Source organism: Tinamus guttatus, unplaced genomic scaffold (genome assembly GCF_059628265.1).
Source record: "Tinamus guttatus ecotype Peru unplaced genomic scaffold, ASM5962826v1 Tinamus_guttatus_pri_ptg000044l, whole genome shotgun sequence".
Classification (NCBI taxonomy): Eukaryota; Metazoa; Chordata; class Aves; order Tinamiformes; family Tinamidae; genus Tinamus; species Tinamus guttatus.
Genome location: NW_028288578.1, coordinates 2,800,834 through 2,828,054, shown reverse-complemented (window position 1 = coordinate 2,828,054; position 27,221 = coordinate 2,800,834). Strand labels below are relative to the sequence as shown.

Sequence of the window (27,221 nt, the reverse complement as noted above, 5' to 3'; positions counted from 1 at the left end):
TTTGGAGCTGTAGACATGATTTGCTGCGCAAATAGGATTAGCATTTCTTGATTGTGTTAGCCTTTTGCATGTCCTTTGCGTTTGATTTCTAGTTCATTTAGACCTAGTTCCCACCAAACTAATATGGTCTTGGCTTTGGTGTTTTTCTTTTGTTTGTTTGTTTGTTTTGTTTTGTTTATTTTGAGTAATAACAAAATCAAATCAGCTATACTTCAGTATTTTATGTTTTACTGCAGAACTAAAGACAGTATGTACCATGCACTCACTTATGCCACCATACTGGAAATGCAAGCTATGATGACATTTGATCCTCAGGACATACTGAACGCAGGAAACACAATGAAAGAAGCTCAAGCCACCTGCCAAAAGTAAGTTTGAGGAAGGTCAATGTAGCCCCTTCAGGAAAAAAGTTCTGAAAGATATATGGATTAAAAAAGGACATGTCATTTCATAGGAATTGTAGGAAAATTGGGGTTGGAAGGAATGTTGGGAGGTTGGCTAGTCCAGCCTCCTGTTCAAAGGAGAGTCAGCTGTGAGGTTGCACCATGTTACCCAGGGTTTTCACCAGTCTGGTCTTGAAAACCTCAATTTACTGCAATATCTGATTTTTCTTGTCAATTAGATTCTAGTCCTCTCTCTGCTCCCAATTCCGCAGTGTCTGGAGGCCATTTCCCATTTATAAACAGAGCAAAATCTTCCCATTTGGGGATGATTAGCTGTAGCCATCTGTCTTCCTGAACCAACCCTGCTCCTGCTTCTCTGCACACACATACAAAATAAATCAAAAAGCCTGCTTATCTCCTTCCACTATCAGGACATTTTTCTATGGGGAGAACATCCCAGGATATCCATATTGGCAAAATTCTGTATGGGAGATGTTCAGGTTTGCATAAGTGTGGGGAGGATAACAGAGGTTTTGTTAGCAGTAGAGGAGTGTTACTGCCTGTATGGTTGGGCAGCTGAAGGGTTCGGTTCTCTCTGTTGGTTGTGCTTCTTGTCAGAATGACCAAGCTGCTTTTTTTTTTTTTTTTTTTTTTTCTCCTCTCTTTTGTAGGTTTAGGAAGAAATCTACAGTAGCTGATTCCTTCAATAACCTTGTGCATAGGCAAAGCCTTGAACATTTTACTGAAGGTAACCTGCTTAATGCTTTCTTCTTTTTCCCCTTAAAACTGTCTAGAGCTGCCCACCCAGTGGCAACTTTCTGCAAGTTGCCAGGTGAGTGACAGAACTGCTGACTTGGCATTTCCAATATGGCTGGTTTGCTGTTTTGGTGAACTGCGATATCACCACTTCAAAAATGAGCAGTTTTGGTCAGTGTTGAGTCTGTATTTCCAAAAATTGCTGGGTGAGGAAATCACTAGGAAGAATTGGAAATGTCTATAGAGGTTCTAGATTCTATAATTCCTGGAAGGCACCAGGGAAATTTCCAGAAAGGTTCTATGACCTTGTGTCATTGCTCTTTAGAATGCTTCAGTAGCCTAGAACTGAACACTGCATCTGGAAAAGAATTCTTCCAATCTTTGAAGAGCTTATTCTTATGTAAATGGTCAAAATATGTTTTTAATTATTTTTTGTCCGATTGATTTTTTTTTTCTTTCTCCCTCTGTGTGATGCTAGAGGAAATCCATGCAGAAATTTGCTATGCTGAATGTTTACTTCAAAGAGCAGCGCTCACGTTCCTACAGGTACAGATTCCTATGTGCTTCTTTGGAAAATAAGTAGCAGAACATCCACATACTGTTTCACTTTGTTAAAATCAACAAAATGCTAAAAAATCCTAGTCTAATATAAAGGATTTAAGCTTTCATTTGGATCAAATTTGGGTATTTTCTGCATATGGGGAGATAGTATCATGTCCTGTTATTTCTCTGGATTATTTACTGCTCAATACACATTGCACTAAATACTTCTCCATCCTTTGGGTGCATGAATGCATGTTGTGTGTTGGGGTATCAAATAAAAGAGAGATGGTCACTCTTAGCTGTGCTGTGCTGGAATGCAAGGGAGATCTTGTTTCAGGCTGATGTTTGCTTTCCCAAGACTGCTTTCTCACTGCTTTGTTCCAAACATGTTATAGTCTGCCTTGCTGTTAAGCTCCATGTATGAATTTCACTAGGCAGAGCTGCCTGCCTTGAAAAGAAAGGGAATGCTCCCTGTTCTTTGTTTTTTGTCCATCTGGAGCAGAGAATTTTAGTTTGCTCAGGAGTTAACATCAGCAGCAGATACTTGGGCTCCAGCTTGCAGTTTAAGCAGTTAGTGATAATTTTGAATACCGATTTTTTTCTTCTTGATTTGGCTGTACTTGCTGTATGACAGCAGGCCTCTTAATCTATGGGGAGAAGATGATAAAAGTCACATTCAGGAAAGGACTTGTGCTTCTTGGCTCGATGATGGTGATAAAGAAGTGCAGGTGGTAACTTTATTATTTTTGGGAGCTGCCAAATGGGGTCTAATAAATGCTTGTGGTAATTTATGAACTAAGTCAGCATTCTCAGCTGTCTGCCATGCCCCTGGGCTGGGACCTGTTGCTCCACAGCAAGGCCAGCAATAGAAACAGTGGTTTCTGAAGGCTTTTGGAGTGATGATAATGATCCCTCTTTGAGAAGATGCTGGACTTTGACGTGGCTATTTCTGCTGCTGTGAGATTAGTAGCCTCTGGCACTGAGTACAGTCGAGGGTGCCTTAAGCTACGACAGCAATATTTTTCAAAACTTGTCCATTGTGGCTCTAAGAATGGATTATTTATTGCAAGATCTTTTGGGTTTAAATGCTGTTTTCTCAGTTATATATTTTTTTAGAAATCTTTTATAGGCACAAGAGACATTTAAGAGTAAGAGAATAATTTCTTGTCCTCTCCTCTGTGCAGGATGCCTGTGTGGATGCTTCTTCTCTTCTGTGTTTAATTTTTCATGAAAGGGTTTTAAAAATTAAACAAAGGCGCTTGGTTCCAACAGCTACTGAAGAGGGTTAGTTTTGATGCTTAATGTGAATGACCAAACCCTGTTGAAAGCCCACATAGAAATTAGTCTCAGGATTTTTCAGGAACTGGAATATTGTCATACTGGTTATCTCTGTTTTTGGTAACAATGAGTATTCTGAATTGTTGGTCCAAACCTGGGGTAAATACTACAGTTTTAAAACATTGTCTTTTTTCCTCCCTTCTCCAATTCAAAGGAGAACATACTTTTTTTTCTTTCCTTTTTTTTTTTTTTCATTGAAAGGAAGATATAATGAGGCCTTTAGATATGGATAGGTGTGCCAAAACTCCTCTCCTCCCTGCTGCAGAGGACTATAAAGGATAACCTTATCACAGAAGGCATCAGAATAAAGTGAATGTGTCTAAAGACAGTAAAAATATTTTAATTAGAAAGGAAATCATAAATCCATATATTGTTCATAAAGATATACACTGTTGCTCTCATGATGGGGATGTTCACGACCTATTAGTCGACAGAAAGCAAAAGTCGTTCATGATGTTCACAAATTCGTATTGGTAATGTGCTTCATTCCTAATAGGATGAGAATATGGTTAGCTTCATAAAAGGAGGCATCAAAGTCAGAAACAGTTACCAAACATACAGGTAAGTCAAAGTGGTGCTATAGTTGAACATACTCTTTCAATAAAAAAGTAGTGCTGGTGGAGTTCTGTAATTCACAAATTAAATACTATTGTATTAATTTATTCTTGACATAAGAAAGGACAGTGATATTGTGTTTGATTCAGAGTACAAATTTGTGTTAGATATACAGTGAATGGGAAAAAAAAAAAAAAAAAAAAGATACTGCTGTTCGCTCCTAAGGTTCACCTACTTTAAGTACAGTTTCATTAACACTGTGTGAACAAATGCAGCTGTTCTAAATGGTGTGGTGTTCATTTTGTCCCACAGCAGAATTTGAATGACTCGCAGGTCATGAGATATATGAAATGGCATTTCTGTGTAGGTCAGGCTGCAACTGTGACTTGGGAACCTTCAAAACCAGTAGCTGAAGCACAAATAATTCAATAATAAATGCATGAAACTAACATAAAATTAAGAGACAATTAAGTGAAGAGCTTTCGGTTAAAAAAGTGTAAATGGCTTCAAATAATGACTGAACAAATTTGTAGGAAGAGGTTTACTGGAGCTAGTTACCATAGTAGAACAGACTCAATGTTCCTGCATCATAAAGATCCTAAGCAGTCATTTCATAGAGGATGTTTTCCCAAGCATCTGCCACTGTCCGTGTGAAATACTGGGTTGGCTGGACCTTTACCTTGGTTGGGTAGGACAGATCTAAAGAGAAGGTGCATGCCACTGAAGATAAGGAGCCAGGCTGCTTATCTCTGCACTCATGCTCTGCCCATCCCTTAGAGTCAAGAAAACTAAAGCATCTGCCCAAGCAGATCTGTCTTCATTCAGTAAGTTATACAGAGCTTCTTTTAACACGTGCAAAGTGTTTTGAACTATAGTAGTAAGTTGTGAAAAGGTATGTTGCAAAGTAGACCATAGAAAGTAATTGTGTACCTCAGTAAGTTAACAGCAACTCTAGTATTACTGTTGTCTTACTGGAAAGACAAGGTCTTGTTGATCTAGTAGCTGTTATATGTTCTCCTTTTGAAGAAGTATAAATACCAACTTGCATAGTACTAACATATGCTTGACAAAGGCAGAGCTTGTATGTAAAATTGGTAGTGAGGATTTTTGCACTGGATGTTTGGTGTCAAGAAATACTGTGTGTAGTTTTGATGAGTGAGTGATGCAGCAGGTTACAGGGAAAACTTCAAATGAAGTGTAGAACAGAGACTTTGTTTGCTTTAAGTATTTTTCACACTATTAAAAGCCATTTAAAAGCCATCTTTTCTTCCCCCACTACCATCAGCAGAGTTTGGTAATCTGCAATAACAGCCTCCTTGGAAAAGACAGCAGGGGTAAAAGTTGCAAGGATGCAGTTTTAAAAGCTCTTTCTTCAGGGAGAAAAGATACCATACGCTATAAAAAGATGGAATTAAATAAAATGAGAATGAAACGCTTGATGTCAGTGCATTAAAAAGTCTGAGGACAACTTGCACAGCAGTACAGACTGTATGAATAATTTAAAAAGGTGAAAGCTAAATATGCATCATACTTTGTTTCATGTTAGGTCATCTTTTTTATTTAGGTTTTAAACTTGGAGCAGCCACAAAAAGTCACATGTGCACCATACACAGAATTGCATCCAGTGTGTTTTCCCTAGAAATGCGCTGAAAGAGGGGAAAAATGAGTGCGTCCTTTTTTGTGTGCAGTGATGGTGGCTCCCAATGCAGGTCTATTATTAAGACTGCAGTTATAATAAATAGTCTTATATCTGTTGGCAACAGCCAGTAGATGAAAACATGACAGCCTGAACACAAACACATGGCCACTCTTAAAGCTAAATGTTTTTTTGTTTTTCCTCTATGTAATTGAAATAAGCTAATACAGTAGCGTGAAAGACCCACATCTGTTGCAGTTGGAGACAAGACAGCTTCAAAACCAGGCAGATTATGTGGAGGAGTAAAGGGACACTACCAACTTGGGATTTGGGAAAGTTAGAGGAAAAAAAAAAAGTGAAAAGTATTTTTCAGTTAGCACATCTGCTGCACTTAAAATGATTGTAAGAAATATATTATTTTTTTTATCCATAACAAAATGTTCTTCTGAATGAACAGAAAATTCAAAAAAAAGGGAATAATTTATCCAGGGATTAGTGAACCTCAAATCAAATTTAGTAATATAAAAATTACAAAATTCTCACCTCCCTCCTGCACTGCCCATTATCTCATTTTGTGATACCAAAAGCTGGTGTTACTCCCAACTGCCATTCTTAAAACATTTTCAAGCAGAAATGTAGTTAGAAATTGGCTATGTTTGACAGGAATTCACCTCCGGAACCCCATATTTTTGAATAAGGAGGGTGAAGTGGTTTGTTGATTAACCCACTAAAATGCTGTAGGTGTTGTTGACCTGGGTGGGATGAAAAAAAACATCTTTTTTTTGAACTACTATATACTTCAAGATAATTGGCTGTTTTCTTACTGAATTGTAAATAGTATTAACCATTTTATTCACTTACATTGTAACTCAGTCTTTTGCATTTTCAGAGAGCTGGACAGTCTCATACAGTCTCCACATTATGTCAAAGGCGAGAACCATCATCATTTTGAGGGAGGTGTAAAGCTTGGAGTTGGAGCATTTAATCTGGTATGTACCAGCAATTCTTCACTTCAGGTGATGTCCTGCAAATTCCTGAAAATGCTTCAGGTTAACTTAAAAACCTGAGAAGTTCCACTGACATCAGTGAAAACTAATCACATGGTTAAAATTAGGTATGTGTGCTGATACTTGCAGGATCCAAGTCTCTGGTCTAACAACATCAGATAGAAATTCACTTCAGTAATAATACATGAGCCTACTACCTGAAACCTGGGCAGTGCAGCTCTGTGCGTGCAGCCCCACTGGCACATCCTCATGGAGCAGTGAAAAACAGAGAAAGCAGATACCTATGCCTGCCTTCCATTTGCTTTTTAACTGCCCCTTGGGGAGAAACTGGGGTCTGCAAAGGGGAACTCAGCAGTTGACAGGGGAGGGTGCATGCAGGGGCCTTGGGATACTGTTCTGTCTCTTGTTCACTGCTGTTGCTTGTGATCTGATAGGGAAAACAGTGGTCTAGTGGTGGTGACATGACACAGGACATGGTCTTTTACAGCAGCTAAAAGGACAGTTCTTAGCATGTCACAGGCAGTGGCCTAGAGTTCTTGAGAGGAGACTGTTGAGGCTGTTGAGAAGGTGCTTGGTGCTCTTCCCTAGGGCTGAGAAGGACGTGAACCTCACTTGTGGGAGGTGTGCCCAGAGCTGTTATTGAGCAGGTGGGTGAAGGAAGGAACTGTAGGAAGGAGGTCATTAGGAAGAGGATGAGGAGGAGATCCATAGGATGCTGGCAGCAATGCTGCAAGGGCAAGAGTCAAGGTCTCAGCCTGCAGAGAGGATAGGGTGACACAAGGTCAAGCAGGAGGACAGCAAATCACAGAAAAAGCTATCTGGAAGCTTGTGACTCATCTCAGCCAGAAAAGAGCCCATTCTGGCAAAATGTAAAGACCATATACAGGTCTGGCAATAGGAGGGAAGGACTAAAGAGTTCTAGTTCTGCTGGAAAAGACAACTGGGCAAACAATTCCTGCTCAACCAGTCAAAACCAGCAGGGAGAAAGAAGCAGCAGCATTTAATGTTTATTAACTAACACTTGTTAAAGGCAACTCTCTTCTGCTGATCTGACATTCTTGCCTCGAGCTAAGATCCATGGTGCTGTGAAGAGACTGCCAAGGCTTTTCAGTCCCACGAGCTACTACCCTTTTTCTCTTCTGTGTGAACACCAGTGACACTACAAAATGTGACCTGAAAAAGGTCAAATGGGGCTGCAGACAGCTGGACCGCAAAGCCAAGGGGATAAGTGCGTAGGCTCTTCTTTTTCCTCAATCCTGCTAGAGAAGGGGAGAAGCAGTGAGGAACAGATGTACGGTGCAGAGCAGCACTCTGCTGTGTGGCTGGTTTTTCTGACAGGTGTGACTGGTTTCACTGGTAGGATTTCAGTTTCCATGAGGTGTGCTTTGAAGACTGTGAACCACTGAGGGGAAACAAGACTCACTTATCAAAGAGTGACAAGGACATCTTTGCCTGTAGGGCTGGCTGACTTAGCAACTCAGGCTTTAAACTAGTTTTAATAGGAGGTGGTGTCCAAAGCCTGGAGGCAAACAAAGACAGAGGTGCCAAAGTGAAAGTGTATGGGGAACAGAGCAATGAGGGAGGCTCCCACAGGATCTGACAGGTCTGTAGAGTGCCTTTGGGTAGAAATCATGGGCTTCCATCAAAAGAGACCTTGTGGTAGGTGGACAAAGTCTTTAGACAACAGTTGCATTAAAAAATTTTCCTCAGTACTTTTCAGATACTCCCCAACTGCTTGTGCACAGCTATGTTGCTTTCCCAGCAAATACCAGGGTAGGTGGAAAATCTCATGTGAATAAGGCCTGCAGACCCAGTTGTTGTATATGTCATGTACATCCATCTTAATCCAGTGGTTGGATATGCCATTTGTGGGCCTACTGCACATATATAAAGAAAATGTGTTGGGAGACAGGACCATCAGCATCCTTAGCTGCTGTGACCATGAGATTGTTGGTTTTAAGATTTTAAGGGCATGTAAGGAAGATGAGTACCAATATAAAGACCTTATACTGCAGAAGATTTCAGCTTGCTCAAGGAACTGTCAGAAGGCATCCCATTAGAGTTTGATTGGAAGGACAAAGTTCCTTGGGAGTGCTAGGAGATTTCCTGAGACCTCTGCAAAACAAACAACAAAAAAAAAAATCTGACCCCCTGTGTGGGAAAAGGAACAGGCATAACAAGAAATAGTCTTGTTAAACAATGAGCTACTGAGAGAGCTCAAATGCAGAAAAGAAGTGCATGAGAGATGAGAAAGGGGATGGGTTCCCAAAGAGGAATATAGGAATATTATTTGAGCACTCAGAGATACAGTTAGGAAGGCAAAAGCCCTGCTGGAGCTCAGCCTGGGAAGAGATGTCAAGGAGAACAAGACTTCTATAGGTGTGTGAGTAGTGAGCAGAAGTACCAGGAAGATGTAGCTTTGCGAATGGGTGGAGTGGTAGGTTGGTTACAAACAGCATACAAAAGGCTGGGGTACTCCAGGCCTTCCTTGCTTTGGTTGCCCTGGGTAAAGTTTCTCCAGGTCTTTATGCCATGAAGCAACAATCAAGCAAGTGGGGCAAACCCCCAAAGCAGAGCACAGTTGAGTTAGGGTGCATCTGTACAAATAGGATACATGCAGGTCTGTGGGACCTGACAGCTTGCATCCAACAGTGCTAAGTGTAAGTAGCAATAGGTGCAACTCTACATACAGCATAGTTTTGAATTACTGTTAATTTTATACGCAAGTGTTGACTTTATACATAAACCACAGGCAGGCTGTAGAGTGCGATCATAAATTTGGGATGGAAGTCTGGATTGAGCTGCAGTGCTGCACATAAACATATATTTATATGCGATAGAATTAGTGCTTTCAATAAGTGCTTGCCCGCCTTACCGTATGTGGGAGTCTGGTGTGTATCCAATGTTGGATTTATAACACCCAGAGAACAAACATGTACTGTGCAGAATGTGCCCAGTGTTTCTGAGTCTCCCCAGGATTACTGGAGTTACTGCTCATGTGCTGTGCAGAACGTATATCTGTGCAGAGACTTCTGGAGAGAGCTGCAAGAGTCATGTGAGAAACTGGTACTTCTGCTTAAATCGTATGTAAAATATGACAGTTGTGTATGTTTGCCCAGGAAATCCTCAGACATATAATATTTCTTTTATTTGGAAAAGTTATATCAGACAACCTGCAGCTGGAAGGTGGAAACTATTACTGTGTAACTGTTGCATTTCTTTCTGTAGACTTTGTCCATGTTTCCTGCACGAATTCTCAGATTACTGGAGTTTGTTGGATTTTCTGGAAACAAGGTAAATTTGAAATAAATATTGACACACTAGTATACTATAATAAATGTCGACACACTTTAATTTTTTATATTCTTCTACTTACTGGTCTTTGATACTATAGTCAAATGTATTCTTAGCCTTTAGTGAATTACATAATCCTCACATTATCTGAGTGTCCCTGCATAGAATCCAGCTGGAGAAGGGAAAAGACTTTCAATTTCATTTTTGATTTTTTTTTTCCTTCATGCCTTTGATAGCAACTGATAACTTGAATGTGGCACCTAAATTCCCCAGAATCTGTGCATAAAGAGTAATTGGTCTGACCTGTGTTGTCTGTGCATGCAGTAGAGGACAGAGATTTAGCAATAACACAAACTTGCATGAACCTCAGTTACAGTACAGGATAGAAAAGAGATATTCCTGCTGTGCCAGCTTTCTGTGGATTTCTTGTTTGAATTGATGGTAATTTTTTACATCTTGACCTTGATATTTCATACCTGTCCTTGTGTCCGGTTCTGACACCAGAGTATGAGGTTTCACTCAAAGTTGAGTTCCTGGATTATAGGAACACATGGTATATTTAACCTAAATTACCTTTTTTTTTTTTTTTTTTTTTTTGGTAAATGCTGAGTCAGATAATGTTTAATGTCCTGCAAATAGAGCAAAAGCTATACAAACATTTTTAAACTTAATTCTTTTTATAAAGCTTTCTATTTACAAAGCCTGCTTCAAGGAGAAACATGTGTTTTAATCAAGAGTTGTACCCTTAGGTGGCAGGTAGGTAGGTGTTGTCACCATTTTATTAGTTTTCAGGAAGGATCTTAGATCTGAAAATAAAATATGTTATTTAAAACCGTGGTGGTTTGGGCAGAATGTGGAAGTTCACTGAAGTTAGCCAGCTTTAGTTGTCAGCTTTGCAGGCAGCAGAGGTAAAAGTCAAGTAGTTCATACATGCTATCCAATAAAACAAAGAGCAAACTATTTGCCTAGAAAATATGTGTAGTCTGCATACCAGAAGAGTTTTTAGACTGCTTTTGTGAACACTCATCTTCTTATTGCTGACAAAAAAAAAAAATTACCTGCCTAATTGAATTTTTTGAATCATGTGGCTTTGGGTGGGCTGGTATTTGTGTTGATGAGTCAGCTGCCCTTCCAGTTTTTGGTAACTGACTGAAACATGACCTAGACTACCATGAGTAGAAGCAAAACCCTCCTTTCTCCACACCACAAAAAAATAATTGATCAAAGTTTGCTGATAGGCATTTATTTTGACATCCCTTAAATGTCTTTCTGCGTTTAACATTTGTCATTCAGATGCCCAAAACCTGACCCGAAATTGCAGCTGTTTGTAATCCTTTGCAGTGGTGGTTTTCCAAAGCTCGCAGGAGGAAGCTGTTTCTGCAGTACAGACAAAGGACTTGAAGGTGAAAGAAACAGTAACAGAAGAGAGGGCAAGAATGTGTGCCATTTGCTGCCTGCCATCCAAAAGAAAGGAATTTTGACTATGCGTTTGATCATTTAAACACGTCTTTTCATTAAATGCTCATGGTGACCATCAAGCCGTGTGAAAAAAGAGATCACGATGGTTAATGCCTTGAGCAGCTTATGGGTTACCTGGCTCTAGTTCACTGGAATACACCTTGCCTTTAGTGGGGGTTATGTGCTTACTGAAGTTGGATTTAAAATTGCATTGAGATAACTTCCATAACACTAATCTGTCTTGAAAGCAGCAGACTTGTCACTAGCGTCTTCCCTTGTTTCTCCAATATGTCCTGTCTGCTAGGAAAGGAGAACATGCCCAAAGCTTGATTACTTCCTAAGCTTTTGTGGGCACTGTGGACATCACAATCAGCACCAGTTTGGAACCTCAAACAGTAGGTAGGGTAGATCCAGAAAGTACAAAACTAGCCTGAAGCCACTGTCGTTGCCTTCCACTACAAGTTGTGCCAGTTTTGCCGTTCTCACTGTTCAAGGTCTTTTTTCTCTGTCCCTGTGTTAGTTAAACTAAGAGCTTGTTGGTTTTTTAATGGCACAGCCGTGCATTTGGGAGTGGAGGTGCACGGCAGAGGAATGCAGAATCCTTGCGCCATCGCTTCTGTGTCCTCCCCAAACTGTCAGCCCTTCTCACTGGCCCTCTGCCAGCTCTCAGACTAGTATTTACTGTTCTTATTTTATAGTATGCTACAAATATTATACATAGAAAAGTTTGACATGAATCTTCCATATATTAAGTGCAGTTAGGCAGAGGATTATGAAGCATTATTATGAAGATTATGAAGAATGAAGATGATTGCAGGAGAAGGCAGGGGATTTTTTCAGAGAACTTTTTTTTTTTTTTTTTAAGTTAAGCTGTTTGATGTGGGAGTGCATTTTTCTCAAAGCAGCTGAGCTGAAGAATATTTTTGATGTAATAAATGGTAATAAGATGAGTTCTATTTTCCCACTAAACATCTTTATGTTTTGGTCTTTCCTGTAAATTTTAAATGAAAGTTAAATCTAAAACAATTTAATTGGGTGCATTCGAATCGCTTTTATCAACTCTAGTTAGGTCTTCATAGAAGCTAATTGTAAAATGCCCTGTGCTTGCTAAACCTGAAGTCATGGCATGAGTGCTGATCCTTCCTGTTTGGCGCCTTTTTTTTTTTTTTTTTTTTTTTTTTTAAAGATTCAGAATTTAAAAAGGTGACTTAAGGATATCACTGAAGAGCTTTTGCTTCAGGAAAGCAGAAGGATTTTAGTCACAGCAGAGATAGGTATGAACCAAGTCAGTATGTTGTCTGCTAGTAATTTTGAGTATTGTCACATGGGATAACAACATTTGTCTGTGATAAATGTGTGTCATCACCTTTAGCTCTGTGTTAGACCTGCTGCTCTTCAGAGTAATCCAAATCTTGTGTGAATACAAAAACTAAATATGCATTAATGTTTCAGTTCAGTATTTTGGAGAAATTACTAACACTTGTTGCCTTGGCATCTGTTCTACATAGTAGCAATATGTCCTGTAGCAGACTTTGTTTGGAAGCACATTCTTGGTGTTTGGGTTGCTCATATCATCTGTGGCTTAGTTGTGGGAAGTGGTTTTGTGCATTACAAGGTGCGTCCTGGCAATTACCGAATCTCTTCCCTTGGTGACTGGCACCAGCGAGTGTGGTTTGTTTACAGAGTTACCTCTTAAGCTCCAGTAATAGCTGCTTGGGCTTTTGATACCGAGATGCTCAGTCTGATCTCCACAGAAAATTATATGGGTTATAATAGTGTTGCCTCATGACACCTCACATAGCTGACAAATCTCTGTAGGCTCCCTGTGAAGAAACAGTAGGTGCTTGAAAAGATAATTCATAATGTCTGACTTGGGCTTCTGTGCTGAATTGTTCCTTGGAGGAATGCAGCTAGCTCTACCAGAGAGCCCAGGGAGGGCTTGCAGACTAAAACTGTGTCTTTCATGATCCTGCTTTACGGGTGATCTCATCCTAACAGCAGCAATTTGCAATAAATTTGGGGGGTTCAAATTTGTTGCGGACTTTTTACAAACAAGTGTTACAACTAGTTCTAGATTTATTTTTTCTCAGACTGTCTTTATGATTGTGTTGTTACTCTAATATAGAAAGTTTGGTGTGTTTGAGTAACAGAGTGAAAAATAAACATTCTGTAATCACTGTAGAGGACAAAGTAGGGTCATAGCTATAACACAGAGTAACCTCACTTGCTCAGTGGACTTCCCAAACCTTTGCAGCTACTCAATTTGAGATTGGAGTGAATAACAGCAAACGTGGATACAGTGTACAAGAGTGATACATGCTAGTTGTCAGGCATTTCAAAACCCTTTATATTTTTTATTCCTGGAATGATGTTTAACAGCATTTGGATTATGGTAATAAATTATCTCACATTCTCTTACATTAATGAGGTAATAATGCCCAAATTGTTGCTCTACCACAGATGTTTTCCAGAAGCCAAACAGTAACTCCCTGAAAAACTATTGAATTATTTCATCAATGTGTGTTTACCATCGATTGCTATATAAGCTATTTCTATCAGTTCATCTGGTGAGTGAGCTCACCACCAGATTAATGCATCTGGAGATGATACTCCAGAAGTTACCGAACTAGCAAAATACAGTCTGGTTATTTTTCAATACTTTGTCCTCCATGTGTCTATTTGCACAGGAGCATGGTCTGCTGCAGCTTCAAGAAGGAGCATCGTCATACAGCTTTAGGTCGGTGCTGTGTACCATGCTGTTGCTTTGCTATCATACTTTCATGACGTTTGTGTTAGGTAAGATTGTTTATAATAATTCTTGGATTTGATTAGTTCTTGTGGGACACAGAAGGGGAAAAAAAAGGTGATTCCATCACCTATCTGTTGGTAAATTGTTCATGACCACAACTCATTTGTGGATGATTTTACAGCAGTGATTATAAGTGAAACAGATGTCTTCGAGATAGTTTGGTTTAATACAGAAGAAGGGAGAAGTTGGGAGTAGATGTAGTTCTCATGACTTATTTTGCTATCTTCTTTATTCAGGTGCATTATTTGGGATGTTAAATGTAATGGTTATAAATTAAGACTTCCCGAATACTTTGCTCATGTTTGTTTTTCATCCCTGTCTTTTTCTGGGAGGCTGAACACTCTTCCCATGATAGGAACACTCTTTCCTGTCATCTACCCTTAGAGCATTCTAAAAGTCTGTTGGTCCACACATAGCGAGCTTGCAAGTTACCAACTACCGTGTTGTCAGGAGCTTCCTGACCATTGGCCCTTGACAGCAGCACAAGTGATTCACTGTTGCCCAGTGGATCTTTATTCCATCCCGTGCTGGTCCTCGTGCTTGGTATTTTTCAGGGTTGCCATGGTACAGGGTAGATATCCTGTGCCTCCTTGTTAGCCAAGCAGTGCTGTCAGGCCAAGATCCTACCTGATCTCCATTGTCTTCTCTCTCTAGCCCAAGATTTAGAATTGGAAAAGACCTAAGGATGTAATGCAGGGAAAGGGGGGTGTTTCTAGCAACTCAGAACTGCTGTAAGAGTTTTGGAAGGTCACCTGTGGAAGCTCCTTTGTGTTTCTTTCCTTTATGCGTGACTGTTACAGCACCAACTTGTATTTTTTCCTCACTGCTATTAGAGCAATTTATGTGTTGGCCGGGTGAGGATGGTTAATCAGTACTGTTTCTTCCTGTACTTTTTTTTTTCTGACTTATTTTTATCACTTTCATTTTTTATGCAATCTAGGGACAGGAAAAGGGAATGTTGAAGAGGCAGAAAGACTACTTAAGCCTTACTTGGCTCGCTATCCAAAGGTAAAATGAATCGTAATTGGTATGATTGTGTAGTGTTTCTTGCCAAATAGCATAGATCTAGATTGTGTGATCAGCCTGAAAATTGTTTAAAAATACTTATATTTTTGTTGTTATTTATTACAGGGAGCCATATTCCTGTTTTTTGCAGGCAGGATAGAAACACTAAAGGGTAATATTGATGCGGTAAGTCATCCTTTGTTCTTGGAAAAATAAGTCTTGAAAGTTTTAGGAAAAACTCCTCTAATAAAATTACTTCCTTGTCTGGTTAGTGCTTCTTGTATCTTTGGCTGATCTGTAATTTGGAGTTTATGAATTATGAATAGGAATTTTGAAAAAAAAAATTGAACCAGCTTCTTTTGCTACCTTTCTCAGTTTCTGGTGGTAACTTAATCTCCTGTATTAATAACACAGTTTTCATAATCGTCTCTATCCTGAATTGAGTGATGCCTTTAGTAACATCCAGTGGTATTCCTTTGCCTTCAGTCTGGGTGAATTCACACGAGACTTAAGGCGATTAGAGAGATGAAGAATACTTGTGCAAAATACTTAGAGACAGGGAACCAGCTGGTGTGCAGCGCTGTATCTCTCTTGAAGTCTTTGAAGCTATGACAATAAAAGTCAGCTGAGTATTTTTCCTCTCACTTTTAGTTCCTAATTTCTCTAGGAAGAAACATCACTTTTTTTCCTGCACTTAGGGTTGGATATGTCTCCCAAAAATGGGGAGCCCTGTGGCAGGGATAGACTTGGTAGTTCAAGGATGACTGGAGCCATGGGTCTCATCCTATTATATGAAGCCAACAGACATGGTTTGGGGGAATTTTAGGCTCCGAATAATTTGGAAGGAGCTGTGGAGACAGATCACAGCGTGCCAGTGTCCATCACAGTGCTGGTGTATGTGCATTGACAGGTGATTAGGGTTGTTTTTGGAATTCTGTTTGTCCAGGCGGTCAGTAGGTATGAGGAATGTTGCGAGGCTCAGCAATACTGGAAGCAGTTTCATCACATGTGTTACTGGGAGCTCATGTGGTGCTTCACCTACAAGCGCCAGTGGAAGATGGCCTTCTTCTATGCAGACCTGTTAAGCAAAGAAAACACTTGGTCGAAGGTAAGTTAAGCAGGACAGTAACAAGATATTTAATGAATGGTAGAAGGCCCTTGTAGTAGTATGTAGTAGTAGTATGTATTTACTCTCAGATTGACTTGACTTTCTATAGCTTTGAACGGAGTGAAGATTATGAAACAAAACTTGATCTGGTGTAGCCCTTCTAAAACAGTGTAAAGTGCAAACATTCAAATCTGAATTGTTTCAGAGAAAACAGATATGTTTGGGGCCTGTTGGTAGCAGCCTGTTAAAATGCTCTGTTGTGGATTGATTGGTCCTGTAATCCACCCTGCAATTAGTAGTAAGCTGCCATTTATGGATATGAGTTCTTTTGGTGAGAGTGAGGCTAACCCCAATGGTGCCTTTAAGCCTTGTACATCTGAAAAGGACAAGAGCTCTCATCCAGAATCCTGGTAGTTTTATTTATTCCACCTTTACTTCAGCCTCAGAGGAATCTGTCAAAAGGGTCTGGGGGTGTTTTTTTATTGGGTTTTGATAGATTCATTTCTTCTTAATGTGATCGCACTGTGTGTGTGGTGGGGCAAGAGGTGTCTCTGTTTATTTTGTTACATACTGATTGTATTGGCCACGTGCTTCAAAGCTGACAAAAGCTCAGAACAGCCAGGTGAGAGACTTGCAGTGCTCAAACCCAGAGATTCCAGCACTGCATTAGGCCATAGGATACCCAGCTGCATTAGTCTGAGCAGTTGTACGGAACTGCTGTTTAGGAGAGGAGCCTGGAGGAGCTTTATTGTCCTGAAACACTGCAGTATTAATATTAACATGTACACCCTTTGAAATTGCGTGTGGAATTTTATAGTATATTTCAACCGACTCTTATATTCAGCTATCGAAATATTGTCATGTCTACTGCTTTTTTTTTCCTTCTTGGTTCCTGAATATATAATTTTTCAGGAATCCCTGTCAGATCAGTACATTTCATAACTGCAAATCTTGAAAGCCTTTGGAAATCATTTGATGTTCTCTAGGTCTTGGTATTTGAGATATGCTACCAAGTTGTGACTAAACATCTAAAGCATGTGATACTTTATTTTCTGAGCATTACCTTTTCATAAATTTTCTACTGTATATTCTTTAGTAATAAAAAATTCACTTTACACAAGTGTGGCATTCAGTTGTTCTTGGAATGTGAATAGGATCTGGTACACAAAAAGCAAAGGCATTTAAAAAAAAAAAACTCATAATTTGCTCTTCTCCCTTTTTTGAAATACTGCATCTAGTGTTTGAAAGCAGATTTTTTGCTTAAAATATTGGGGAATTACTTATGCTGGCAAGCAAAAGCAGCAGTGTCTTCCTCTTTGTTTTTGCTTTGTTCTTTACCTCAGTAACAGTGATGATGTAAATTCGTTTTACTGTACAGGTATTGTTGATTGCATTTGCAGGCTACCTATGTTTACATGAAAGCTGCCTACCTCAGTATGTTTGGACCCGATGACTGCAGTCCTTTCGGAGACAATGAAGTTGAATTATTTAGGTAAAATTTGTTAATCCCCCGTTATGGTAGTAATCAATCTCCTTTCACGCCACAGTGTTGAGGCAAAAGAGGAAAAATTACTCATTGTGCAGTTAGGAACATCTGTACAAATAGCATTTGAATTGGTAAGTAATTGAGGAGTGAAACCTTCCCATTAGATTTGTGTGGACCCTGAATCGAGACAGCAGTTTCCTACTGACCTAGGAGTACTTGAAGGCAGGATATCAGTTATATCAGCCATGCAGTGGCTGCTGCTGTTGTATGTAACATTCAGGTGCTTTTTCAGTTGTTTCCTTCAATTGGCGCAATGTAAGATCTCAAAGCCTTAAATAGATTTTGCTACAAAATGCAGCACATACAGCATTGCAGCTACATTTTGTAACTCCTATAATGACTATTGGAGACAAAATCAATGCAATTTGATTCTTGGGTTTTGAATCTGAGAGGAATATAAATTAGTTAAAAGTACAAGTGAATATATGTGCTATTGACACAATAAATTAAATGTAGTGGTTTGGACCTGACTTTGAGGCCAAAGAAAACTGATTAATTTGTTTTTTGGGTTTTTTCTTTCTATAAAACTTATATATCAGATTTTATATACTTAAAATATATTGATGCTTTTCACTCCTTTCATATTTTATCTAATTACAAGCAGATTTCATAGGATTTGGGGTCCACTATGAAGGGAATTAGTTTGGTATTTGAGAAAATGGGAACAAGACTAGCAAAATCTAGCTTGTCTTTTTTTCCGTCTGTGAAATACATGGACCTTGCAGCACATCAGTGCAAGTTATAATAGTTTAGGCTCATAATCCAATTTATTCACTGCAGGGGGGAAGTGACCTTCTTTTTCCTCCTTGATTAGAAAGGAAGCCTGAAGAGATATGCATCCCTGCATAAAAGCAGCTTTGATTAATATGCATTGCCCAGCTTCCCTAGTCATGGCAATAACTCGGTGTGTAACAGCTTTTAGAAGCTCTCTTCAATTTGACCTTTTTTATTATTATTTGAATGTTTTTTTTTTCCCCAGAGGTTCATAGAGCAAAAATTATTTTCATTTTCTTTTTAACCCTCAGAAGTGTTCCCGGTTTGAAACTGAAAATTGCAGGGAAATCGCTGCCTACGGAAAAGTTTGCCATTCGTAAAGCTCGACGATATCTTTCTTCAAACCCTATCCCTTTGCCAGTTCCGCCTTTGGTAAGTTAGAAATATTCTTCCCTCCCCCTGTTAGAGTTTTTCTTTAATTTCCAAAATGGAAATGAATATGAGATTATTATAGTAGTATATTCCCTTGTTTCTTAGGTAAAACCTCTTCAAGGGACTGGAATGTTCCCAAAACAAAGCCAAATGAATGCAAGGAATGTTGTAAAGCTGGGGCATGTACCAGCCACAGGGCACTAAGCCAGCTGTGTGTCACACACAAGTGTCTTGCATGTGTAACCCATTATTCCAGCTTCACATGTGAAAGCCTTTAACAGCTTTCATTGATTACCTTTTGAGGAACGTTGCCCTGGGTCTCTTCTGTCATGGATGTCAGTTATGAGACTTGAAAGTACAATGAGGAGAAAAAATGAAACAGCTTAAGAGTTTCTGCTTATATGCCCCCTGTATGTTTGCAGTTCGGTGCTCTCCTGATCACCTCATGAGTGGCAGGATGAAATACAGCTAATTCTGTTTTTTGTTATTATTTTTTTCCAGTCCAGAAAGCTCTTCTATACTCTTCATTTTTGTGTGTCTAATGCTGGGAAATTACCCATGGCCAGGCAGAACCAATTCCCAAGATGCCCATTGCCAAGTGCATTTACAAAAATCTGTCCCCAAAGAATGGGTGAAAGAGCATGAAAAACTTTCAGTTCCACAGGTTTGGCAAGTGCAGAGGAGCTAACATTTGCAGTGCTCTGAGCTTTGTGTGTGAGGAACAGATGGATGGTAGCATATACTCTTTAAGAAAATGATGGAACACAGAGACCTGCTTGGAGAGGGCAGTGAGCAGTGATTTCTCAGCCCACAGGCTGGGTATGTGACACAGTGCTGCTTACAGAAATTTATTCTCCTGTGGATGAACTACAGGATGGCATGGGCATTCACTAGAGGCCACTTTCCACTAAGTTCTTAAGACTGAAAGAGGGAATTAATTAGGTTACTTTGATTTGACTTTCGGGTTTCAGAAATTATGCACAGTGAGAAACGTACAGGTCTGGGTTCTGGGTGGATTGTACTAGTGGGAGTATTGGCAGAAGAGCTTTCTCTGCTAAAGGCTTTCTGTGGTGTGCTGGGTACTGTGTAATGGCTGTTTCTGCTGCAGTTGCTTTGCAGAGGCAGCAGATGCCGCAGCTGAACAGTTAAAAACACTCCAAGGATGTGTGGAATTAGGGTGCAGAATCTTCACTGAGCCCTTGTTGCTCCAGTCTTGCTTTGCATGGTGAATGGGCTTGCTGAGATGAGAGGTTTCAACTCAAAGATTTGACCTAGAATAAATGTAGTTTGAGTGCTTCTATGTCTAAGCCATGTTACCAAATGTACATTAGATCAGATTTTCCAGATCAGATTGTGAAGGCAAGTGTGATTAGAGTTAAAACACTGTTTTCTGTATTCTTTCCCAACAGGTTTCAGTTCTGTAGTTCCAGAACACAGTTATTCTGTACAGGATCTTTATAGAAAAACTTTAAATTATCATATGCAGACGAGGTCTTTTTTTATAAGACAAACAAATACAAAGCAAAACATGTGATGAGGACCTGTAGTAGGTCTCTATATTGCTTCCATCTTTAACTTTGGGACTGCCAATAGCAATGAGTGTTTTAGTACGTTTGGTCTGGTGAGACATTCTGAGGGAGAAGCCCCTTATAACGAATAGAAATTATGCTAATAGCTCTTAATAGAATTTAGTCTGAAAAATGTTTATAGTTGAATAGAAAAGAAGTTATTTTCTGAGGGAACTTCAACCTGAAAAATATTAAGAAAGTTTACAATTCTGCTCTACAATCTGTATATTGCTTTAAAGTTTGTCTTAAAGATTGTTGTGTTTTGCTTGTTTATTTGATGGTTGCAATGAAAATCTATCTTGACAAACTGAGTTTCTAGTGAAGGATTTTGTGACTTTCTCACCATGGATGGAGGTAAGATGAAATATTTGATAGCTGCATTTATCCAGTACTGTAATTAATGATTCTGTCCCTAGGAAATGATGTATATTTGGAATGGCTATGCGGTAATTGGAAAATGCCCAGACTTAACAGAAGGAATGTTAGAGACTTTAATTGAAGCAGAAACAGCATTGGCAAGAAGTTCAGGTAACCAGTGATATGGTTTAAGCAGTTGTTTTATAAAGGGAGAGCTAAAGATACTATCTGTGTATAAAGAGAAAATCTCATTAGCGAAGTTAATCTGATCGTGGGTGGAAGACAAATTATGAAGCCATAAACTATTAATGCAGATAGGAATAATTTTCCTCTTAGCATAGTAATAGCTTATAATGGTAGCAAGCTATTTTACATCTGTAGATAAGTGAGAGTTGTTGTCTGTTACATGTATTAAAGGGCTGTTTGCTTTACTATAGCTATTAATTTTAAAAGATCAAAATTAACATAGGCATTGACTTGATTACTTGGACTGTATTTTAGTTCTGAAGGATAAATAGAAGTATGAAGACTCAAAGTATGAGTCTTGTTTTAAAAATGCCCTTTACTTATGATGAGACCTTGGAGAGCAGTGTGTGCTGTAGGAAGCCAGGACATCAGGAATGGGCTTCCTTGGTACTATGAATGAGCCCTTGCACGAGAAGGGGGATTGTATGGATCTAGAACAGGCTCTACTGCTACATTTTCTGTCAGGCTGGTAATTAGCTATCCATGAGAGAGCTACTTCTAATTTCTTGCCAATCTTTCCCAGCTCCTATGGGAGTGCAGCCACACTCCCATAGGGGAGTGTCCAGAGTTCCTCACAGTGTTTCCTCCTCCTAAACACGTGATCTTACATACGTCCTGCCTGCAAAAGCATCAAGCCCATCTTGACAAAGGAATATAGGTTAAATCACTGCACTGCAGTCTTCCTGTGCACATTCCTTGTGTTACACTGGTACCCTCAGAGCTGAAGGTGTTGCCTGAAAGAAGGGTTTTTTAATCCTTGAGGTCGGGAGAAAAGAACCTCTACTGAATGAATTAACAAACTGGTTGGTTCTTTCTGTCCTGAAATGCATGATCCTCATACCTATGTCTGTAAAAGTTTCTTTACAGGTAGGAAAATCTCCAGTGCTCTAACTAGTTTTTTAAAAAGTGCCATCTTATTTACTTCATCTTTCAGCTGCAGAGTTACTAGCAGATGACCAGTGCGTGATAAAGCTGTTAAAGGGTTTATGCCTCAAGCATTTGGGCAAGATCTCAGAGGCAGAAGACCATTTTACTTACATCCATTTAAAGTAAGTTTTCATAGCTGGCATACAGGAAAAGTGAATCTCTTGGTGTCTATTCATTTTAAACAAGAGCAGATGAGTGGTGTTACGGGAGAAAGCTACAGAATCTTTACTGTTTATTTCACCTGCATGTGGTGTCAGTGGATCACAATTTTAATTGACAGTCCATGCGAGAGAGAAAGATTACAAATCTGCAGTCCTTACTGGGATGTGCTCTCATTTTGAGGAACTATATCTACATAAAAGCTGTGAGATACCAGAGCTTCCCTCCACCCCAGTGTCCTGAAGAAGCTGCCCAGAGAGCCAAATGCAGTCTGCAGAGACAGATGGCACCACAGTTGTACTGGGAACTTCCCTGCCTCATGCAGTGAATGGCACCTCTTTGTGTCAGTTCACAGGGATAGGTCTCATAATAAATATTGTTATGTTTTCTAATTCTTCCCTAACAATGAGTAATGTTTTATAGTCCTGGGAAATAACATGCTCTGCAGCATGGTTATGGAAAAAAATATGCATTTAATACCCTGGAAGAAAGTTTTGAACAGAGAACATTATGGCTGTTGTAGCACAAATTGATTACTCCTTCAGATTTTAGCTAATCTTGTATTTATGTGTGTTTGGAACTGTTAAATGAAATAAACAATATATAATTTCAAGATCTTGATGATACTTCTTTTCCAATGCAGTGAGAAGAAGATAAAATATGACCATTATCTAATTCCAAATGCTTTATTGGAGCTTGCAATAGTATACCTGGACCAGGGAAGAAGACAAGAAGCAATAAAACTACTGGAAAGAGCAAAGTAAGCAAGTGAAAAGCCTGTGCTCATATCTGATGGGTCGGTATGGTAGTTTACTGAAAAGCAGGAAGCAAACCCATTTGATTTATACCACAGGAACTCATTGTTTGTTTATTCACTGAAAGCTCTGGTTTTGGTTGGGGCCTTTCTAATGATAGACACTGTCTGATCATATAATTGACGGCAAGATGAGTGGTGAATCAGTCTACTAAGGATTGTGCCAAAAGCCTGTCAACACTAAAATTGAAACATTACAATTCTTAATCTTATGCTCCTGTCCTGCTGAGGCATTCTCATTCCCACTCGGTGCTCCAGTGGCTCAGCGCACAAACCCTTCAAGGGAAGAAGTTGAGCTGAGAGAGGAACACCAGAGACAGCTGCTTTAGGTAGGTTGATAGCCAGTGCACGAAATGCTAATACCCAGGCTGGCCATGCTCAAAGCACCTGTGGAAACTGAAATGATAAGCAAAACATAGATGTCTTGTTTCCATCAGCTAAGAAAAATGCAGTCCTCAAATGATCTCTTTTTGCACTTGATTAGAAGTACCAGTATTTCAGAGTACCAACGTGGTTTGGCTCCATGCAGCCCTTCTGCAGTGTAGGGTCCCACCTGTGGTGGGACTCAGACTTCACCCTTAATTTCTGAGCAGCCCTTTGTGTATGACAGTGTCCTTAGCTGTCCTCCAGATATCGTCCAAACACAATTTTTATTCCACACTAAAGCTGCTCAACTCTCAGGTAGCATCAGTAAGTCACAATACGTTATGTCTGTCAGCAGAGGGCACTTCTGCCTTCTGCAGATGAACAGACATAACCACAGAAGCTTCCCCGTGGTTAGCAAAGTTGTAACTTGTTCCAAAGCACAGATTTTCTAGGTGTTCTCTTCAAACCGCTCACTTTCCTTTTAGCCACTAGAGGGAGGACGTGTTGTCTCTAGCGAGTTTTAGGAAGGCAGAAGTAAGCTTGCAATTGGCCCGAGCAGAGATGAGCACCCAGCCTGTGGATGATGCCTGATTTGCTCAACCTGAATGCCTCAACCCTAGGAGAAAGAGGGGAAGATGATAAACAGTTGTCTGGTCACGTGCAGGATCATTTCCATTTGTATTACCATAGGCTACACATGAGAATGTCAGCCAACTGATGAGAAAAACAAGCAGTGTTTTTAATTTCTTCATGAGAAAGTGTACTTAAATTAAAGCAAAAAGGATTCAAGATCAGCGCAGAGGAGTATCTGTTCATTTCCTCTACTCAGCCTGCTTCTTGAGTGTTGCACACATAACATTATCAGCTGATGGCTGAGGAATTCCTCCATTTTCACAAAGAGGCTGCAAGGGGCAGCTACCACACCTTCATGCTTGATTTAGATTATGAATTTTGAACCAAAATACTTTCAAAACATACAGATTGTTTAATTCTTGATGTTAGGTTTCTGTAGGGTAAAAATGGCAAATACCAGCTAAAAGAAAGTTAGGAAAGTCTCACTGACATTAGTGTCTAGAAGTTATGCCTTTCCTACAAGAGTTGAAATGCTAATTCATATAAAGTCTATACTTTCTTCAAAGGCTCTTTAGAATGTAACTTAGCTGCTGGAATCTATAGGCGGATGATATTGCTGAGCCAGTTACTAGATGCGTGTGGGGAAAGGAATTAATTCCTTCTTTTCCTGCCAGTCTTTCCATGGGCTGGGGTACTGCTCCTTGAAAGCCTGTGCGGGGTCCTGCATGTCCCTCTTGCTCTTCCCAAGCTTCCAGGCAGCTGGTCAGATCATCTGGCCTTGTTCCCTACTCACACAGTGCAGCTGAGCTCTGTCACATGTTGTTGACAACCACACCATGAAGACAGGGCCTTTCCCTCTCCAGGGTCAGGATTTCTCTTTCTCTTTTATTTTTTTTTCTTCTGTCTTTCCTTGAAAAAAAGAAGTTTAGTTGAGCTGAGCTAACTTCAGGATCCATCTTTCCATGGGAGCGTTTTGTAGGTAGCACAGGAAAGGCTGGGGGTAGGACATGGCTTAAAGGGCTTCACACCGGCTGAACTTTGGGAGCACTTGAAAAATACCAGATTTGCTTTGCTTGCCTTGGTTAGCAGTGGGGAACGATGCTCACTTACGGTCTAAGAGTAACTTTGAAATTGAGAATGACCCCTCCACACACACACTTGGTTTCTTTGGAAGTCTAAGCTTTATTCTTCCCCCTTCCCTCCACCTAGCGTGTTTATTAGATTCTTTTATTGGCTTTGGAAGATAAGTGTTAGATGGTTCAAAGCATCCAGAGGAAACTATGTCAGTGAAACATGTCTTTCTCTTTACCATTGTACCAAATATAGGCAGTTGCAGTCTTTGTCCCTTTTTTACTGCATTTAAAAAGTGAATAAATTCTTAATTCATTGTAATTTTCATTCCAGACTGCTGAACAATTAGCAGTGTCTGTCATTCTCATTCCTGTCCCTACTCTAGGAAGCAACAGTTCTTATCACTGTTGCCAAATGGTTAAATCCTTGCCCTTAGCACACACCAACCATCTCACTAAAATGAGGGAAATTACCTGAAAATGTTCGTTTGCAAATTTGTCAGTAATCATAGAATCATAGAATGCTTAAGGTTGGAAGGGACCTCTAGAGATCATCTAGTCCAACCCCCCTGCACACGCAGGGTCACCTAGAGCACGTGGCACAGGACTGTGTCCAAGTGGGTTTTGAAGATCTCCAGAGAAGGAGACTCCACAACCTCTCTGGGCAGCCTGTTCCAGTGCTCTGGCACCCTCACTGTTAAGAAACTTATCCCTTAAGTTCCTGTGGAACTTTTGATGCTTCAGTTTACTTTAGAAGGAAAAAAGTGTTGCATTTCTGCATGTAAATTAAGTGAATGTTATGGATATTTAATATGGACTCAATATTTTGACTGAGTAGAATAGATCCAATTTCCTATTAAACTGTATTTTCTCTGGTGATTGGCAGACAGTGGAACTACGACTAAAGAACAAAGAGCTGCATTGTTTGTCTGGCAGCACATGCCTGTATTTTAGAGTAGGCAACAAAGGAGCTTGTGAAGAAAAGTCTTTTGCTGTCTACAGTTATTTTGCTTAGAACAATAATGTAGAGATAACTCAAAAAGGTTTAAAATTATATATATTCATCAGAGTGTATCTGCTTTTGTTTTAGACAAAACTACAAGAATTACTCCATGGAAACAAGAACACATTTCAGAATTCAAGCTGCCCTGCATCAAGCCAAATCTGTCCCAGAAAACGGAATGCACTCTGGAGCCTCAGCAGTGTCGTAACTTTTCTTCTTTGATGTCCTGTTGGTTTGCAAACTCGGGTGCAGAAGATTGCTGGTACTTCAGATTTATTTCTGCTCCTCTTTCAAGTCAGTGAGAAACCAAATAATTTAAATTTTTAAAGGTGATGCATAAAACATTAATGTTACGACATGGCAAAAAAAAAAAAATCTTAAACCAGCCATATCCCTTTGAAATTTTTTTCAATAAGTGGCTTTTTGAATACTTACATGTGTGTAGTTCTCTTTCATTCATGTATGCTTCTTTTTCTGGTGTCCACATTTACTAAACAAGCGAGAACATAGAACAATTGAAAAACAATTTAAGGTTCGCAAATTTAATCTGTGTTAGCTATAAATGTTCATTTGAATTCATTTTGCTGGCAGTTGAAAAGGAAGCATCACTTTTTTTCCAGGTACCTACGTAGTTGAAATGGTGTGAGAAAATCTCAGTGCACAAGAAGCATAGCAGGGAGTGGTTGTGAATCCTGGGCATTTCCAGTTGTGCATAGAAAACTTCTCTTTATTAGCTTTTAATGGTCTTTTTCTTTTTTGCTGCTGTGAATGCTAAGAAATTTGCTGGTAAAGAAAATGATCTCTCTCGTGTAGGTATCTGGGCTTTTTCTTTAATTTGATCTTCATGTTAAGCCTGTCATTTGTAATGGCCAAACAGTTTCCGTCTACCAAGAAGTTTAGAGGAAAAAAAAAAAATGAAGATGACAGTATAAAACTGTATCACTTCTTCTTTGACAAGATTAAAAATGGGAGGACCTTAGGAGCCAATTCTGTCATTAGACTGAATGTAATTTGGAATTTATGTCATATTTAAAGCAAAAGTCCTTGAAGAACACTTCAGAAATAGCAATATGCCACTGGCTGCACAACAAGACAAAGTTGCTGTTACTGTTGGTTCCTTCCGACACTTGTTCTCAGGCTCACCTAGCTGGGATGCAGTGTCTAAGCAGAGATCTTGTGGCAGTGGTTCCTTGGCAGGAAGTCCAGGCTGGAGCAGGCTCTCTTGGCACAGAGCTCTGCCTTTCCCAGAAGACTTGCTCCTTTTGGTCTCTGTAGATCTGGGAGGAAGGTGCTTTGAGGAGGGTTGAGGACGGAGCAGAGGGCTGGCTTCCCCCTCCAGTGCTGTTGGCCACAGAATTGCTACTGTTGTGCAAAACTGCTCAAGTCAGCGATACCCAAATTTGCACTGTTTATACTGTTCTCGAGGGTAACTCCATGCTTTTATTCCTGGATTCTCTGGGACAGATTCCTACCTCCCTTTTGAAAGAGGTTGTTCCCCCATGGCCTGTTATGATATATGGAGATGGGAGGTCCTTTGACAACCCTTTTTCTCCA

At 39.7% G+C, this 27,221-nt stretch overlaps 1 protein-coding gene across 1 annotated transcript in view; it reads left to right on the top strand.

Annotated features, from left to right (window-relative positions):
- Positions 1-25,948, top strand: part of TTC39A (tetratricopeptide repeat domain 39A) — a 30,589-nt gene extending 4,641 nt beyond the window's left edge. The window contains exons 2-17 of the mRNA XM_010214118.2: positions 237-368; positions 1,055-1,131; positions 1,618-1,685; positions 3,517-3,581; positions 6,101-6,200; positions 9,447-9,512; positions 13,658-13,766; positions 14,720-14,787; positions 14,911-14,970; positions 15,731-15,892; positions 17,293-17,384; positions 18,464-18,584; positions 20,569-20,680; positions 21,690-21,804; positions 22,485-22,601; positions 25,755-25,948. Coding sequence (XP_010212420.1) covers positions 237-368; positions 1,055-1,131; positions 1,618-1,685; positions 3,517-3,581; positions 6,101-6,200; positions 9,447-9,512; positions 13,658-13,766; positions 14,720-14,787; positions 14,911-14,970; positions 15,731-15,892; positions 17,293-17,384; positions 18,464-18,584; positions 20,569-20,680; positions 21,690-21,804; positions 22,485-22,601; positions 25,755-25,875 — 1,585 coding nt within the window. The 3' untranslated portion in view covers positions 25,876-25,948. The remainder of the gene's footprint in view (positions 1-236; positions 369-1,054; positions 1,132-1,617; positions 1,686-3,516; positions 3,582-6,100; positions 6,201-9,446; positions 9,513-13,657; positions 13,767-14,719; positions 14,788-14,910; positions 14,971-15,730; positions 15,893-17,292; positions 17,385-18,463; positions 18,585-20,568; positions 20,681-21,689; positions 21,805-22,484; positions 22,602-25,754) is intronic.
- The last annotated feature ends 1,273 nt before the right edge of the window (positions 25,949-27,221 follow it).